The sequence below is a fragment of the Amblyraja radiata genome, chromosome 3 (assembly GCF_010909765.2).
Source record: "Amblyraja radiata isolate CabotCenter1 chromosome 3, sAmbRad1.1.pri, whole genome shotgun sequence".
Classification (NCBI taxonomy): Eukaryota; Metazoa; Chordata; class Chondrichthyes; order Rajiformes; family Rajidae; genus Amblyraja; species Amblyraja radiata.
The window spans coordinates 107,522,898-107,540,150 of record NC_045958.1 but is presented as its reverse complement, the minus strand read 5'-3'; the positions used below and the strand labels follow the sequence as shown (position 1 = coordinate 107,540,150).

General features: G+C 47.5%; 1 protein-coding gene across 2 annotated transcripts in view; it reads right to left on the bottom strand.

Moving 5' to 3' along the window:
• The window catches only part of LOC116971389 (cadherin-related family member 2-like), an 86,010-nt gene extending 80,301 nt beyond the window's left edge, over positions 1 to 5,709 (bottom strand). For both annotated transcript variants that reach the window (XM_033018533.1, XM_033018534.1), the window contains exons 1-3: positions 5,347 to 5,709; positions 4,059 to 4,145; positions 1,880 to 1,969 (exon numbers count right to left, since the gene is read on the bottom strand). In XM_033018533.1, coding sequence (XP_032874424.1) covers positions 1,880 to 1,969; positions 4,059 to 4,122 — 154 coding nt within the window. In that variant the 5' untranslated portion in view covers positions 4,123 to 4,145; positions 5,347 to 5,709. The remainder of the gene's footprint in view (positions 1 to 1,879; positions 1,970 to 4,058; positions 4,146 to 5,346) is intronic.
• Positions 5,710 to 17,253: the final 11,544 nt, after the last annotated feature.

Here is a 17,253-nt window from a genome sequence, read left to right as displayed (position 1 = left end):
GGTTCGGCAATTTGAGCGCCCTGGAAAGGAAAAGACTACAAAAAGTAGTAAACACTGCCCAGTCCATCATCGGCTCTGACCTTCCTTCCATCGAGGGGATTTATCGCAGTCGCTGCCTCAAAAAGGCTGGCAGTATCATCAAAGACCCACACCATCCTGGCCACACACTCATCTCCCTGCTACCTTCAGGTAGAAGGTACAGGAGCCTGAAGACTGCAACAACCAGGTTCAGGAATAGTTACTTCCCCTCAGCCATCAGGCTATTAAACCTGGCTCGGACAAAACTCTGATTATTACCAACCACTTTCTGTTATTTGCACTATCAGTTTATTTATTCATGTGTGTATATATTTATATCATGGTATATGGACACATTTATCTGTTTTGTAGTAAATGCCTACTATTTTCTGTGTGCTTAAGCAAAGCAAGAATTTCATTGTCCTATACAGGGACACATGACAATAAACTCACTTGAACTTGAACTTGAACCAGCCAACATGTCCCATCTACACTAGTCCCAGCTGCCTGCATTTGTCCCACATCCCTCAGTAAAAGTAAGTCCCATCTTTCTTCCGTAAAAGAAGTAGCTGGAAATACTCACTGGATGGTGAGTTCAGAGTAAATAACGGTGCTTCCAATGGTCACGTACTGAGGAACAGCAAAATTCTATTTTGCCTACAGCTCAGTAAAACTATAACTGGACATAAGCTCACATACTCCCACAGACCGCGGAGCCAGCGAGGCCCGAATCCCCGTGGGTCGAAGCCTGCGGCCGGCAGAGTCGACGGAGCCTGCGGCTGGGGCCGGACTCGGCACCATGGAGGCGTCCGGAGGGGATCGGGCGGCGATAGTGGAGAGGTCGGTGCGGCGGTCGATGACGAGGGAGTGAGGACGGCGCTGCCGGGGGAAGGAACGAAGGAGGAGACGGCCTGGGGAGAGCGTCGTGAGGGAGGGGGAAGAACAATTGACAATGGGGACCCGGCGTGGGGGTCTGCCACGGGGGGGGGGGATCAAAGATGGACCTGCAGCGGGGGTAACTTTGCAACTTTGTCGACACAGTATTTGTATACCTTGGGGATGCAAGCAAAGAATATCACTGTGACTAAAGTACACATTCATGCATTCATTCATAAAGCATAATTACAGGGTAGAAACAGGCCCTTCGGCCCAACTTGCCCACACCGACCAACATATCCCATCTACACTAGTCCCAACTGCCCACATTTGGCCCCTATCCCTCTAAACATATCTTATCCATGCACCTGCCTAATTGCTTCTGAAACATTGCAATAGTCCCTGCTTCACCGACCCAAGATGGAAGTATCAAATAGCTTTGAGGTGAGAGGGGCAAATTTCATAGTGGGGATCGGTATGTGCTGCCAGGGGTGGTGGTGGAGTTAGATACGATAGTGGTGTTTAAGAGGTTTTTAGGCAGGCACGGGGTTACGAAGGGAATGGAGGGTTATGGATCACGAGCAGGCAGGAGATGAAGTTTAACTTGGCATCATGTTTGGCATAGACATTGTGGGCCAAAGGGCCTTTGAGAACTTCTATCATTGTAGGCGGCACGGTGGTGCAGCGTTAGAGTTGCTGCCTCACAGCGCCAGAGACCCGAGTTCGATCCTGACTGCGGGCGCTGTCTGTACGGAGTTTTACGTTCTCCCGGTGACCGCGTGGGTTTTCTCCAGGTGCTCCGGTCCCTCCTACACTCCAAAGACGTGCCGGTTTTAGGTCAATTGGCTTTGGTAAAGATTGTAAATTGTTCCTGGTGTGCAGGATAGTTTTAATAGACGGGGTGATCGCCGGTGGGTGTGGACTCGATGGGCCGAAGGGCCTGTTTCCGCACTGTATCTCTAAAGTAAACTGAATTTCAATTTACCTCTTGCCGCATCTTCAGACACTCGCACAACACTCATGTTTGACAGAAATGTCGGAGCCAGGTTTTGCGACCAAACGAAAATAGATTTTTCTGGAAAATAGTTAAAACAATACTTAAAACAAATGAATTTATCTTTGAGACTCTATAAAAGTGTAGCATAACGCGAGTTGAAAGACTTAAGGCCCTGTCCCACTTTCCCGATTTACTCGTGAACTCTCCCGAGATTTCCCCTTGATTCGAACTCGGGGAAATGTCGGGGAATGTCCGTGGTGAGTCCGTAGGAGTACGTAGATGTTTCGTAGCGGCTCGTAATGCCAGCCGTAGGAACTCGGGGCATCGGGTAAGTCGGGACGTTTTTTCAACATGTTGAAAAATGTCCGCGAGTAAAACGAAAATAGCCCCGAGTACCTACGAATGGCTATTACCGTAATTGTCCGAGCTCGAATCAAGGGGAAAACTCGGGAGAGTTTGTGAGTAACTCGGGAAAGTGGGACAGGACCTTTAATGGTGAATCTTCTGAATGTTTTGCTGTCCGTCTCAGGGCGTCACAGTGGCGCAGCGGTAGAGTTGCTGCCTCACAGCGCCAAAGACCCGGGTTCCATCCTGACTACGGGTGCTGTCTGTACGGTGCTTGTACATTCTCCCCGTGACCTGCGTGGGTTTTCTCCGGGTGCTTCTGTTTCTTCCCACACTCCAAAGACGTACAGGTTTGTAGGTTAATTGGCTTTGGCACAACTGTAAATTGTCCCTAGTGTGTGTAGGATAGTGTTAGTGTGCGGGGATCGCTGGTCGGCACGGACTCAGTGGGCTGAAGGGTCTGTTTCTGCGCTGTATCTCTAAACTAAACTAAACATGATACAGTTCTATAGGACATTGGTTAGGCCACATTTTGGTGTATTGTGTATAGCTCAATTGCAGGAAGAGTCTAATGGCTTTGTACAGGCTAAGGAGGAGGTTTACCAGAATTAGAGGGTTTCAGCTACAGGGCGAGGTTAGATAGACTTGGACTACAAAATCCCAGTGATACAAAAGTGGGTGGTATTGCAGGGAAGATGGTTGTCAAATATTGCAGCAGGATCTGGATCGATTGGCCAGGTGGGCTGAGGAACCGTTGATTAAATTTAATACAGAGAAGTGTAAGGTGTCGTATTTTGGGACGTCTAACAAGGGCAGGACCTATACAGTAAATGGTAGGCCTCTGGGTAGTGTTGTAGATCAGAGGGATCTAGGTGTCCAGGTGCATGGTTCCTTGAAGGTCGAGCCGCAGGTAGATAAGGTGGTCAAAAAGTATTTTGGCACTTTGGCCTTCATCAGTCAGAGTATTGAGTAGAGAAGTTGGGAGGTCATGTTGCAGTTGTATAAGACGTTGGTGAGACCGCATTTAGAGTATTGTGTTCAGTTCTGGGCACCATGTTATAGGAAAGATTTTGTTAAGCTGGAAAGGGTTCAAAGAAGATTTACGAGGATGTCGCCAGGACTAGAGGGTGTGAGCTATAGGGAGAGGTTGAGTAGGCTGGGTCTCTATTCCATGGAGTGCAGGAGGATGAAGGGTGATCTTATAGAGGTGTATAAAATCATGAGAGGAGTAGATCACGTAGATGCACAGAGTCTCTTGCCCAGAGTAGGGGAATCGAGGACCAGAGGACATAAGTTTAAGATGAAGGGAAACAAGCTGGCAGAGGAGGTAGTTGAGGCAGGGACTATCCTAATGTTTAAGGAACGATTAGATAGGTACATGGATAGGACAGGATTGGGGGGGATATGGACCAAGCGCAGACAGGTGGGACTAGTGTAGATGGGACATGTTGGCCGGTATGGGCAAGTTGGGCTGAAGAGCCTGTTCCATACTTTACCACTCTATGGATTGTCTTCTCTGGAATACCGGATGGTGAGGATATATTTAAGGCAGAGATTGACATATTCTTGATTAGTATGGGTGCTAGGAGTAATGGGGTAAGGGCAGAAGAGGGTTGAGAGGGAGAGATAGACCAGACAACGGGCTGAATGGCCTAATTCTGCTCCTAGAACTGATGTACGTGTACAGGCAGATGGGATCAGTTTCTCTTGACGTCATGAACAGCACGAACATTGTGGGCCGAAGGGCCTGTTCCTGTGCTGTACTGCCAATGTTCTATGTACCTGAGCATTAGTAATTGAGCTTGGTGTTAAAATCACTTACGTGAAACAAGAATGAAACAGATTGCCAAGAAACACTGGAGAATTTTCATTTCATTCGACACCATTTCTGGAACTTTAACATAAACACCTGTAAAAAAAAAAATCATGTTCAATATTGCCATTAAGCAAAGCTGTCAAATATATGAAAAACAGATGCAGAGTGCTGGAGTAACTCAGCGGGTCAGGCAGCATCTCTGGAGAACATGGATAGGTGACGTTTCACAGAGTGCTGGAGTAACCCAGCGGGTCAGGCAGCATCTCTGGAGAACATGGATAGGTGACGTTTCACAGAGTGCTGGAGTAACTCAGCGGGTCAGGCAGCATCTCTGGACAACACAGATAAGTGATGTTTTAGGTCGAGACCCTTCTCCAAACTGATTGTGGGGAGGTGGGGGTGAGGACTGGAAGTGGGTCAGGCAGCATCTGTGGAGAACATGGATAGGTGACGTTTCGGGTCGAGACCCTTCTTCAGACTGAGAGTCATGGGAGAGGGAAACAAGAGATATAGACAGTACATGGAGCAAATGAATGAAAGATATGCAAAAAGCAACGACGCTCAAGGAAAGCTGGAGCCCGCACTGGTCCATCTTAACATCACAAAACTACATTCCTTTCAAGAGAGTCAATAGTGTTTCATTGTTAGGTACACAAAAAAGCTGGAGGAACTCAGCGGGTGCAGCAGCATCTATGGAGCGAAGGGAAAAGGCAACGTTTCGGGCTGAAACGTGTCCCAGATAGACCAATGACATTCTTACTTGCAGCAGCACAACAGAATATGTAGTCATAGTGTGCAGGAAGGAACTGCAGATGCTGGTTTACTCCGATGATAGACACAAAGTGCTGGAGTAACTCAGCGGGTCAGGCAGCATCTCTGGAGAACATGGATAGGTGACATTTCACAGGGTGCTGGAGTAACTCAGCAGGACAGGCGGCATCTCCGGAGAGAAGGAATGGGTGGCGTTTTGGATCGGGTGCATGCTTCAGACTGATCTTAGTTGTAAACATGTTTAAGAAAGAACTGCAGATGCTGGAAAAAAATCGAAGGCTGACAAAAATGCTGGAGAAACTCGGCGGGTGAGGCAGCGTCTATGGAGCGAAGGAATAGGTGACGTTTCGGGTCGAGACCCGAAACGTCACCTATTCCTTCGCTCCATAGACGCTGCCTCACCCACCGAGTTTCTCCAGCATTTTTGTCTACCTTATGGTTGTAAACATAGTACTCTGCAAGCAACATAACAAACGAGAGAAAAAAAAAGTTTTACAAGACCAGATGATGAGTTCAGTCTTACCTTCTGTTTGAGGCTTAATTAAGACGTCGAAGGGGATGTATCCAAAATCCGAGTACCCTTTCGCAATCCTGTTAGTTTTCCATCGTCCATCTGCCAATACCTGGTGAGAGATTCTGCATTTTATTGAAGGCCTTGGAGTTTTTTCCTCTGTGGACCGCTCTGCAGAAGTTATCACAACTCGGCACGTTTTGCAGTGGAATATTCCGCGCCGATCCTCGAATAAATCAAGCGTGAGGCAGGACGATGTGTCGCTGCGAAACAGTCTGTGGAGTAACTTCTGGCAGACAACTCAACTCGGGGGGGTTGCCGTGGCAACGCCGGCTCTTAGTGCCCATTAAGTGGAGGTCGAAGTCATGTGGGAACTCCAGCCCATCACAACTAATCTTCGTCAAGAGACAACGTGGGAGCAGCCGGCCGTGTCGAGCACAAAAGCAAATTATTCTCACAGCGCATAGCTGTAATATATCTTCCAGGCCGCCAAATTAAGACGTTCGTGAAAAAAAATGCATTGTGACAGGACATCCTTCAGCAGAGAAATACAGGTTAGGTTCACAATAGAGTACCAACGATTCCCTTATCATGTATTTATGCACTGCAAATGGATCGATTGTAACCATGTATTGTCTTTCCGCTGACTGGTTAGCACGCAACAAAGAGCGTTTCGCTGTACCTCGCTACACATGACAATAAACTAAACTGAAACTGTAAAAGGCCTGTCCCACCAGCATGCGATTGCATGCGGCGAGCACGACCAAATGTGGTCGCTTGAGGCGTACGGCCTCACGGGGCCAGTCCCACTTCCAACCGCGGAGGCGTATGGAGTTGTGCGGGGTCCCGACGTCAAACTCACCAATCAGCTGGGCAGGAGGCGGGCCGACCGAATTTGGACGTTGCACGGCGTCGGGCGGTGACGTCATCGTGCAACGCCACACCGGACAGTGACGTCATCGTGCAACGCCACGCGCTAGGCGTACGACATCAAGACGCTGCGTACGACGTCAAGACGCTGCGTAGGCCCGTCGAGGCGCTGCGTACGCCATCAATGCGGCTGCGGGCCGACAGGCCGTTGTCGCGCGGGATTTTTGGACAGTGCAAGATTTTCGGAGCCCCGCGCGATGTCGGGACCAGCCCCGCACAACTCCATACATCTCCGCCGATCGAAGTGGGACCTGCCCCGCGAGGCCGTACGCCTCAAGCGACCACGTTTGGTCACGCTAGATGCATGCTATGGCATGCTGGTGGGACAGGCCCTTAACTATACAATTTTGGAGCTATAATATAAAGCCCCTGTCCCACTTAGGAGACCTAAACAGCAACATCTGGTGACCTTGCCCGCCACCCAAAAAGAAATCAAGGTCGAGGTGACCTACCACCTCCCACACATGTGTTGAAAACCTTCCTCGACTATGAAGAAATCCGGCTTCGACTAGACCTTCGACTAGACCTAAAATGGCAACCTATTTTTAGTCGAGGCCGGTTTTAATCATGATGAAAAAATAGCAGCAACCTAGATGAAGCCTCGACCCACGGGGAAACCACTTTCGACCATTAGGGAGAGTGACCAAAACCTCCGGTGACCTCATGGAAACCTTGGGTGGCGGGCAAGGTCACCAGAGGTTGCTGTTTCGGTCTCCTGCGTGGGACAGGGCCTCATATGGTATACTTGTCTTCATTGCTCGGGGCATTGAGTTCAAGAGAGGCGGCAGCGGTAGAGCTGCTGCCTCACAGCGCCAGAGACGCAGGTTCCATCATGACCACGGGTGCTGTCTGTACGGAGTTTGTACCTTCACCCCGTGTCCTGCGTGGGTTTTCTCCGGGTGCTCCGGTTTCCTCCCACACTCCAGAGGTTTGCACGTTAAATGGCTTTGGGAAATTTGGTTCTATATTCATTTGCAACCTGGGTTGACTGCTTGTCTCAGGGGTTAGTATTACAAATATCGCCTTTTAAACGCCACTGCCATATCTGCCTCCACCACCACCTCTGGCAGCGCGTTCCATGCACCCGCCACCCTCTGTGTAAAATAACTTGCCCCGTACATCTTCGTTAATCTTTCCCCCTCTCACCAAAAGCTACACCCTCTGACAGCGAGTTAAGGCTCGTAAAGATAGCGAAGGCAGGAACGGGGTACTGATTGTGGATGTCAGCCATGATCATATTGAATGCCGGTGCTGGCTCGAAGGACCGAATGGCCAACTCCTGCACCTATTGTCTATTGTCTATTGTCTATTGTCACCCTGGAAAAGGTTTTGACTGTCTACACAGTATCCATGCCTCTCTTAGTTTTATATACTTTGGCAGCACGGTGGCGCAGCGGTAGAGTTGCTGCCTTACAGTGCCGCAGACCCGGGTTCCATCCTGACTACGGGTGCTGTCTGTATGGAGTTTGTATGATTTTTAGTTTTAGTTTCAGTTTTAGAGATACAGGGCGGAAACAGGCCCTTCGGCCCTGCAGGTCCGTGCCGGCCAGCGATCCCCGCACATTAACACTATCTCACACCCACTGGGGACAAACTTTTACATTTACCAAGCCAATTAACCTACAAACCTGTACGTCTTTGGAGTGTGGGAGGAAACCGAAGATCTCGAAGAAAACCCACTCAGGTCATGGGCAGAACGTACAGACAGCACCCGTAGTCGTGATCGAACCTGGGTCTACGGCGCTGTGAGGCAGCAACTCTACCGCTGCGCCACAGTGACCGCCCCGTGGATGCATGGGTTTTCTCCGGGTGCTCCAGTTTCCCCCCCAGACTTGGTATAATTGTAAATTGTCCCTGTTGTGTGTAGGACAGTGTTAGTGTGCGGGGATCGCAGGTCAGCGCAGACTCGTTGGACCGAAGGGCCTGTTTCCGCGCTGTATCTGTAAACTAAGTCAGACAGTTTTATAAGACTTTTGGTCGGGCCACATGTGGAGTACTGCCTGCAGTTCTGGTCACCCCCATTACAGGAAGGATGTGTGCGCTTTGGAGACCGTGCAGAGAAGGTTTACCAGAACGATGCCTGGACTAGAGGGCTGTTTAAGAAGGAACTGCAGATGCTGGAAAATCGTAGGTAAACAAAAATGCTGGAGAAACTCAGCGGGTGAGGCCGCATCTATGGAGCAAAGTAAATAGGTAACGTTTCGGGTCAAAACCCTTCTGCTCCACCTCTTCCTTTCTTCTCCCCCACCTCCTGTCCCTTCACCCTCACATCAGTCTGAAGAAGGGTTTCGACCCGAAACATCGCCTATATCCTTCGCTCCATAGATGCTGCCTCACCCGTTGAGTTTCTCCTGGACTAGAGGGTTTTAGCTGCAGTGAGAGGTTTGGACAGACATGGATTCTTTTCTCTGGAATAGTTTTTTTTTTCCCCCAGGGTGGATATATCAAATATTAGTGGGCATAGTTTTGATGGGGACAAAGTTGAAAGAAGATGTGAGGATCAGGTTTTTTTAACAGAGGGTGGTGTGGGTCTGGAACACACTGTGGGCAGTGGTGGTGGGGGCAGGTATGATACTGGCATATAAGAGACTATTGGATAGCCAAGTGGATATGTAGAAAATAGACTGATATGGATCATGTGCAGGCAGATAAGATTTGACAACAGACAACAGATAATAGGTGCAGGAGTAGGCCATTCGGCCCTTCTAGCCAGCACCGCAATTCAATGTGATCATAGCTGATCATCCCCAATCAGTACCCCGTTCCTGCCTTCTCCCCATATCCCCTGACTCCACTATCTTTAAGAGCCCTATCTAGCTCTCTCTTGAAAGTATCCAGAGAACCTGCCTCCACCGCCCTCTGAGGCAGAGAATTCCACAGACTCACAACTCTCTGTGAGAAAAAGTATTTCCACGTCTCCGTTTTAATGGCTTACCCCTTAGTCTTAAACTGTGGCCCCTGGTTCTGGACTCCCCCAACATCGTGAACATGTTTCCTGCCTCTAGCGTGTCCAAACCCTTAACAATCTTATATGTTTCAATAAGATCCCCTAAGATTTGGTCTTGGCATCATGTTCAGCACAGACATTGTGGGCCGAAGGGCCTGTTCTTGTGCTGTACTGGTTCTATGTTCAATGTAAGTCGGTCAAGTGTGTTTTCTCAGCCAGACTGTGGGCCGCATAGTGGCTTAGAGCGCGGGTTCGATCCCGACTACGGGTGCTGTCTGTACGGAGTTTGCACGTTTTCACCGTGACCTGCGTGGGTTTTCCCCGGGGGCTCTGGTTTCCTCCCACACTGAAGACGTGCAGGTTTGTAGGTTAATCGGCTTCGGTAAATTGTCCTGATGTGTGTAGCGCAGAACTAGTGATCGCTGGCCTGTGGAATTCTCTGCCACAGAAGTGGAATTCTCTGCCACAGAAGTGGAATTCTCTGCCACAGAAGGCAGTGGAAGCCAATTGGAATCAAGAGATATGGGGGGGAAAAGCAGGAACGGGTTACTGATTTTGAATGATCAGCCATGATCACATTGAATGGCGGTGCTGGCTCGAAGGGCTGAATGGCCGGCTCCAGCACCTATTTTCTATGTTTCTATCCTTGATCGGACTTTGCTGGCTTTACCTTGCACTTAACGTTATTCCCTTATCATGTATCTGTACACTATAAATGGATCGATTGTAATCATGTATTGTCTTTCTGCTGACTGGTTAGCACGCAACAAAAGCTTTTAATTGTACCTCGGTACACGTGACAATAAACTAAACTGAAAACGGAAACTGAAACTGAACGGAACCTATGTAGCCCCTACTCTGGGCAAGAGATTCTGTGCGCCTACCCGATCTATTGGCCTACTCTTGCAACCTATTTTCTCTGCCGATGTTTCTATGGTCGGTGCGGACTCGGTGGGCCGAAGGGGCAGTTTCCACGCTGTGTCTCTAAACTAAACTATGTTTGACTCCAACAGATTTTAATCTTTACCGATCTTGTTCCTGGGTTGCAGAACTCTGCTACCTGCGGGAATGTCACGAAGTGCGGGAAGAATGATGTAGTGGAACTCAAGTGCTGATATTAAAGCAAGTGCCTGTTAAGTTACCAGATGTCTCTGATGGAAAAGATTAACAGATTCAAATGGTTGGGGCGGAAATCAATCTGTTCCTGGAAAAGGGATATAAATTCTCTTAAAGGATAAGGAGTCTCATGGTGACTGATGGGAATCGCTGTAAAAAGTTCAGGAAATGTAAAAAAAAACAAAAGAGGGCTGGAAATAATATACAAGTGAATTTGCGATATCTGTAGCAATTTTCAGGATACGTGTGGTAGTCATAAATGCAAGAAATATAACCTGAAAACTGAGCTGAAAACTTTATTGCCACATGGGACAAGTCACAGTGAAATCCTTTGCTTGCAATACCATGCTAAGGTATGCAAATAGTCGCCCATAAAGGGTGCTTACAAACGAACAAATGAATGGATAAGTTTATTGGCCAAGTATTGACATACAAGGAATTTGCCTTGGTGCTCCGCCCGCAAGTGACAACATGACATACAGTGACAGCAAGGAATGACACATAAAACATTAAACATGAATAATAGTACATTATTGCTTAAACATGTGAATTGAATAAAATACCAGAGCAAAAAGGAGGCTACAGATTTTTTGTTATTGAGTAGAGCTACTACTCGTGGAAAAAATAGGTTTTTATGTCTGGCTGTGGCAGCTTTGACAGTCCAGAGTCGCCTTCCAGAGGGAAGTGATTCAAACAAGCTTGGTGGACTGCAGTATGTCTAACCATAAATGGAAGTCGGTCTGTGTGTGAGTGTGTACGTGCGTGTGTATAGATATGTATGTACGTATTTGTGTGTGTGTGTACGTGCGTGTGTATTGATATGTACGTACGTATTTGTCTGTGTGTGTGTGTGTGTGTGTGTGTGTGTGTGTGTGTGTGTGTGTGTGTGTGTGTGTGTGTGTGTGTGTGTGTGTAGAGAGATAAACTGCAGATACTGGAATATACCGAAGATAGACACAAAGTGCTGGAGTAACTCACGAGGGTCAGGCAGCATCTCTGGAGATAAAGGATGGGTGACGTTTCAGGTCAGGATCCTTTATATACATATTTACACACACACAGGTTTTATTTTCATGCGTCCCAGATAGAACAATGCAGCAGCACAACAGAATATGTAGTCATGGTGTGCAGGAAGGAACTGCAGATGCTGGTTTACTCCGAAGACAGACACAAATGCAGGAATAACTCAGCGGGACAGGCAGCATCTCTGGAGAGAAGGAATGGGTGACGTTTTGGGTCGAGACCCTTCTTCAGACTGAGGGTCAGGGGAGAGGGAGACACAGAGATATGGACGGGCAAGGTGTGAAACCGACAGATCAAAGGGGACAAAGTTGAAGGAAAATGTAGGAATAGATTGTTAGCTACTGGGAAGGTGAGGACGAGGAGGACAGTCAGACTGGTTGGTGAACGAGGGTGGGAGAGGGATGGAGATAGAGGGAAAGCAAGGGTTACTTGAAGTTAAAGAAGTCAATATTCCAGTGTGGGAATGGGAGGGGGAGTTAAAGTGCTGAACTAGCGGGAGATAAGGTAGGTTAAGGGGGACAGAGCAGAGGTGTTCAGCGAAACGATCGCCGAGCTTGCGCTTGGGGGGTGGGTGGGGGTGGTTTGGGTGGGAAGAGATGAGTTGACCAGGGAGTTGCGGAGGGAATGGTCTCTGTGGAAAGCGGAAAGGTGGAGATGTGGCTAGTGTTGGGATCCCTTTGGAGGTGGCGAAAATGTCGGACTATGGGGACTCTGTTCCTGTTACGACTGGGGGAGGGGGAGCAAGAGCGGAGCTGCAGGATATCGTGGAGACCCTAGCGAGGGCCTCATCTATAATGGAAGAGGGGAACCCCCATTCCCTAAAGAACGAAGACAGCTCCGATGTCCTGGTATGGAACACCTCATCTTGGCAGATGCGGCGTAGATGGAGGAATTGGGAGTAGGCGATAGGGTCTTTACAGGAGCAGGGTGGGAAGAAGTGTAGTCAAGATAGCTATGGGGGTCGGTGGGTTTATAATAGATGTCAGTCGGTGGTCTGTTTTCTGTGATGGAGACGGTGAGATCTAGGGAGATGTCGGAGATGGTCCAAGTGAATTTGAGTGCAGGATAGAAATTAGTAGGTTCTGCATGGGTGCAGGAGGTAGCACCGATGTAGTCGTCCATGTACTGCTATTCAACTCGCTGGCTTGTAAGCAAAATATGAGGTGTTGTTCCTCCAATTTGCGCTGGGCCTCACTCTGACAATGGAGGAGGCCCAGGACAGAAAGGACAGTGTGGGAATGGGAGGGGGGATCACGTACCTCCTGAGCGGAGGTGTTCGGAGGCGAGCACCCTTCATCCTCCAGTGCTCCTTGGCTGCCCAACCTCTTCCTGTAGTTCAGGCCCTTCAATCTTGGGTTGTATCACAAATCTTTTACAATCTTTACCAAAGCCAACTAACCAATTCTACACGGCCATCGTAGAGTCTGTTCTCACCTTCTCCATCATGGTCTGGTTTGGCTCAGCCACCAAGCATGACATCCGGAGGCTGCAGCGAATCGTCCGATCAGCTGAGAAGGTTATTAGCTGCAACCTTCCCTCCATTGATGAACTGTACACTGCAAGGGCCAGGAAGCGAGCGGGCAAGATCATCTCTGACCCCTCTCACCCTGGCCACAAACTCTTTGAATCACTTCCCTCTGGAAGGCGACTCCGGACTGTCAAAGCTGTCACAGCCAGACATAAAAACAGTTTTTATCCACGAGTAGTTGCTCTACTCAACAGCCAAAAATCTGTAGCCTCCCTTTGATCTGGTATTTTGTTGGTTCACATGCTTGATCAATGGTGTTTTTATCATTAATGTTTTATTATTATGAATGTTTAGTGTTTTCTGAGTCATTCGTAACTGTCACTGTATGTCATGTTGTTACTTGTGGGCGGAGCACCAAGGGAAATTCCTTGTATGTGAATGCTTGGCCAATAAACTTACTTACTTACTTAAACTTACTTACTACAAACCTGTACGTCTTTGGCGCGTGGGAGAAAACCCACGCAGGTCACGGGGAGAACGTACAAACTCCGTACAGACAGCACCCGTAGTCAGGATGGAACCCGGGTCTCTGGTGCTGTGAAGCAGCAACTTTACCTCTGCGCCACCGTGCCGCCCCCAAATAGATATTTGGAGATAGAAGGTACTTTCAAGAGAGAGCTAGATAGGGCTCTTAAAGATATCGGAGTCAGGGGATATGGGGCGAAAGCAGGAACGGCGGATTGATTGGGGATGATCAGCCATGATCACATTGAATGGCAGTGCTAGCTCGAAGGGACGAATAGGCTACTCCTGCACCTATTGTCTATTGTACTGCAGATGCTGAATTTCTGGGCAAAACACAAAGTGCTGAAGGAACTCAGCGGATCAGGCAGCATCTGTGGAGAGAAAGGGGACAGAAGACATTTTAGGTTGGGTCCTAATAATGGAATGACGAAGTTTTGAGTCGGGACTCTTCTTCAGTCTGAGGAAAGAACCCGATCTGGAATGTTGTCCATCCATCTCTTCCACAGACACCACTTGACCTGTTGAATTCCTCCAGCAATTGTGGCTTGTACAGAGGTATTGCCCCTTTATAAATGAAGATCTCATCGTTAGAAACACTAACACACAAACATAGAGCAAGCCCAAGAAAGGAAAGTCCAGGTTATATAGATCAAATGTACATAGAACATCGAAAAGTACAGCACAGGAACAGACCCTTCGGCCCTCCGTCTGTGCCAAATATGAGGTCAAGAAACTTAGATCCCCTCTGCCTGCGTGTGATCCATATCCACGTGCCTCTCTACAAGCCTCTTAAATGCTACTAGGGGAAGGACTTGAACTTTATTTCGCCTTCCACCACAGTGAGGAGTGAGTAGGAGTCACATATTCAAATGTGTTTTGATTGTTCTGTTTCCAAGATGGCTGCCGGAAGTGAGAGTGAACACTGGTGCGATTAGCTGCCACTGCTCTCTCTTTGAATTGTGTATTGTTGATGACCCTACAACTTCTTTTTGGTTTAATTTTGTTTATATGTTTGTAATTTGCTTGTTTTAATCTGTAAGGTGTCCTTGAGAGTCCTGAAAGGCAGCCATAAATAAAATGGATTATTATTATTACTATCGTATCTGCCTCCACCGCCACCCCTGGCCAGGGACGCACCACGCTATGTGTATAAAAACGTCCTCTGTATATCCTTTGCTTGGGCAGTTTACACCCCAGCGGTATGAACATTGACTTCTCCAATTTCAGGTAGTCCTTGCTTTCTCCCTCTTTCCCCTCCCCAGCTCTCCCACAGCCCACTGTCTCCTCCTCTTCCTTTCTTCTTCCCCCCCTCCCCCCACACCCCCACATCAGTCTGAAGAAGTGTCTCGACCCAAAACGTCACCTATTCCTTCTTTCCATAGATGCTGCCTCTCCCGCTGAGTTTCTCCAGCATTTTTGTCTACCTCTGTATATCCTTTATATATTTCAGCTGTTATCAGGCAACTGAACCATCCAGTCACCAACAAGAGAACAGTCCTGACCTCCCATCTACCTCATTGGAGACACTTGGACTATCTATATGCGGACTTTACTGGACTTTATTTTGCACTAAACCTTATTCCCTTTATCTTGTTCCTGTGGACGGCTTGATTGTAATCATGGATAGTCTTTTCGCTGACTGGATAGCAAGCAACAAAAAAGCTTTTCATGTGTTCCTCGGTCCACGTGAGAATAATTAACTAAAGTTTTAATTTAACCTAAATTTTAATCTAAACTAAACATTTAACCTTTAATCTAAACTAAACATTAAACCTTGCCCCTCTTACCTTAAAGTTATGCCTTCATTGGTGTGATTTTTTAAATTGCATTAGAGATAGGTGTCACGGTGGCGCAGCGGTAGAGTTGCTGCCTCACAGCGCCAGAGACCCGAGTTCCATCCTGACTACGGGTGCTGTCTGTACGGAGTTTGTACGTTCTCCCCGTGACCTGCGTGGGTTTTCTCCAGCTGCTCCGGTTTCCTCCCACACTCCAAAGACATACAGGTTAGTAGGTTGATTGGCTTGGTATAAATCTAAATGTAAATTGTCCCGTGTGTGCATAGGATAGTGTTAGCGTGCGGGGATCGCTGGTCGGCGCCGACACGGTGGGCCGAAGCGCTGTATCACTAAAATAAACTTATCACACAGAGAGTAGTGAGTCTGTGGAATTCTCTGCCTCAGAGGCCTGTGGAGGCCGGGTCTCTGGATACTTTCAAGAGACAGCTAGATAGGGCTCTTAAAGATAGGGGATATGGGCAGAAGGCAGGAACGGGGTACTGATTGTGGATGATCAGCCATGGTCACATTGAATGGTGGTGCTGGCTCGAAGGGCTGAATGGCCTAGCTCCTGCATCTATTGTCTAAACTAAATTAAAGATTGCAGGAAACAACAGATATGAAAAAGGCAAAACGGAAGTCAGAATATTAAAGAAACATATTATTTAATGGCCTTAAAGTAAATAACACAATCCCAGAGGGGCGATTCACCAAGAACTACAATAATACCAACAAAAATACATTTTCACACAAAGGGACTTTTAAATAAGGGACATTAAAAAAAAATCCCTGTTTACTGTTTTTCAAGTTATTGTACTAAGCATGACAACTAAACACATCATTTTACAGTATAATACACTTGCAAAGCAAGGTTGTTATATTGTTCTATAACATAATCCAGAGGGAAGACATACCATGAACCAAAGCCTGGTAAGAAATTGTTTTACAATATATAAACACTTGGATCTGGATGGCAAACTGCAACCAGACTATTTTTTTAAACGCTTTTCTTTTTGTTATTTTTAATCAGTGCAAACGTGTTCATACAAGGCAGTCTTGGCTGGTCTATACCTTGTTGCTCGAAGGAAAAAGCTGTTTGCATTAATAATCATTTAAGTTCATAACAATAGTCATAATTTGTCCACAGAAAAGAAAAATTCATCTTTATTCCTTCCAAATTCATCTTTAAAAATAGACCCATCTTTGACACTAATCTCTTCATTAAGATATCTATGTTTTTTAAAAATGGTTTGACATGTTTTTAATAAAGACCGTGAACATGGGCGGCACAGTGGGGCAGTGGTAGAGTTGCTGCCTCACAGCGCCAGAGACCCGGGTACCATCCTGACCACAGGTGCTGTCTGTACGGAGTCTGTACGTTCTCCCCGTGACGCCGTGGGTTTTAACCGGGTGCTCCGGTTTCCTCCCACACTCCAAAGACGTACAGGTTTGTAGGCTAATTGGCTTCAGGAAGATTGCAAAATGTCCCCAGTGTGTGTAGGATAGTGTTAGTGTGCAGGGATCGCTGGTCGGCATGGACTCGGTGGGCCAAAGGGCCTGTTTTCGCACTGTATTTTAGCTTAGTTTAGAGATACAGCATGGAAACAGGTCCTTCGGCCCACTGAGTCCACACCGATCAGCGATCCCCACATACGTTAGCACTATCCTACACACTCGGGACAATTTACAAATTTACCTAAGCCAATTATTCTACATAGCTGTACGTCTTTGGAGTGTGGGAGGAAACCGGAGAAAACCTACACGGGTCATGGGGAGAACGTACAAACTCTGTATAGACAACACCCGTAGTCAGGATGGAAACCAGGTCTCTGGTGCTGTGAGGCAGCAACTCTACCGCTGCGCCACGTTCATGTGCTTTCGTTAAACTAAATATCTAAACTAAAAAGTAAACAACATTTTTGTACGGAAGTCCAGGTCAGTGTGGAACCCAGACTTCTGAGGGGTTAAAAGCACCAGCATAACAATGCACGTGATCATCTGGTGAAAGCTTGTGTTATGAGATGGTAACAGAATCAGACAGAGAGGGCGGGAGATGCATGCTACATCAGTGGCTCCGTTACCATTTCATAAACGCCGTGGAGGTAGTCATGTGCAATAATGAACAATATCTTAAT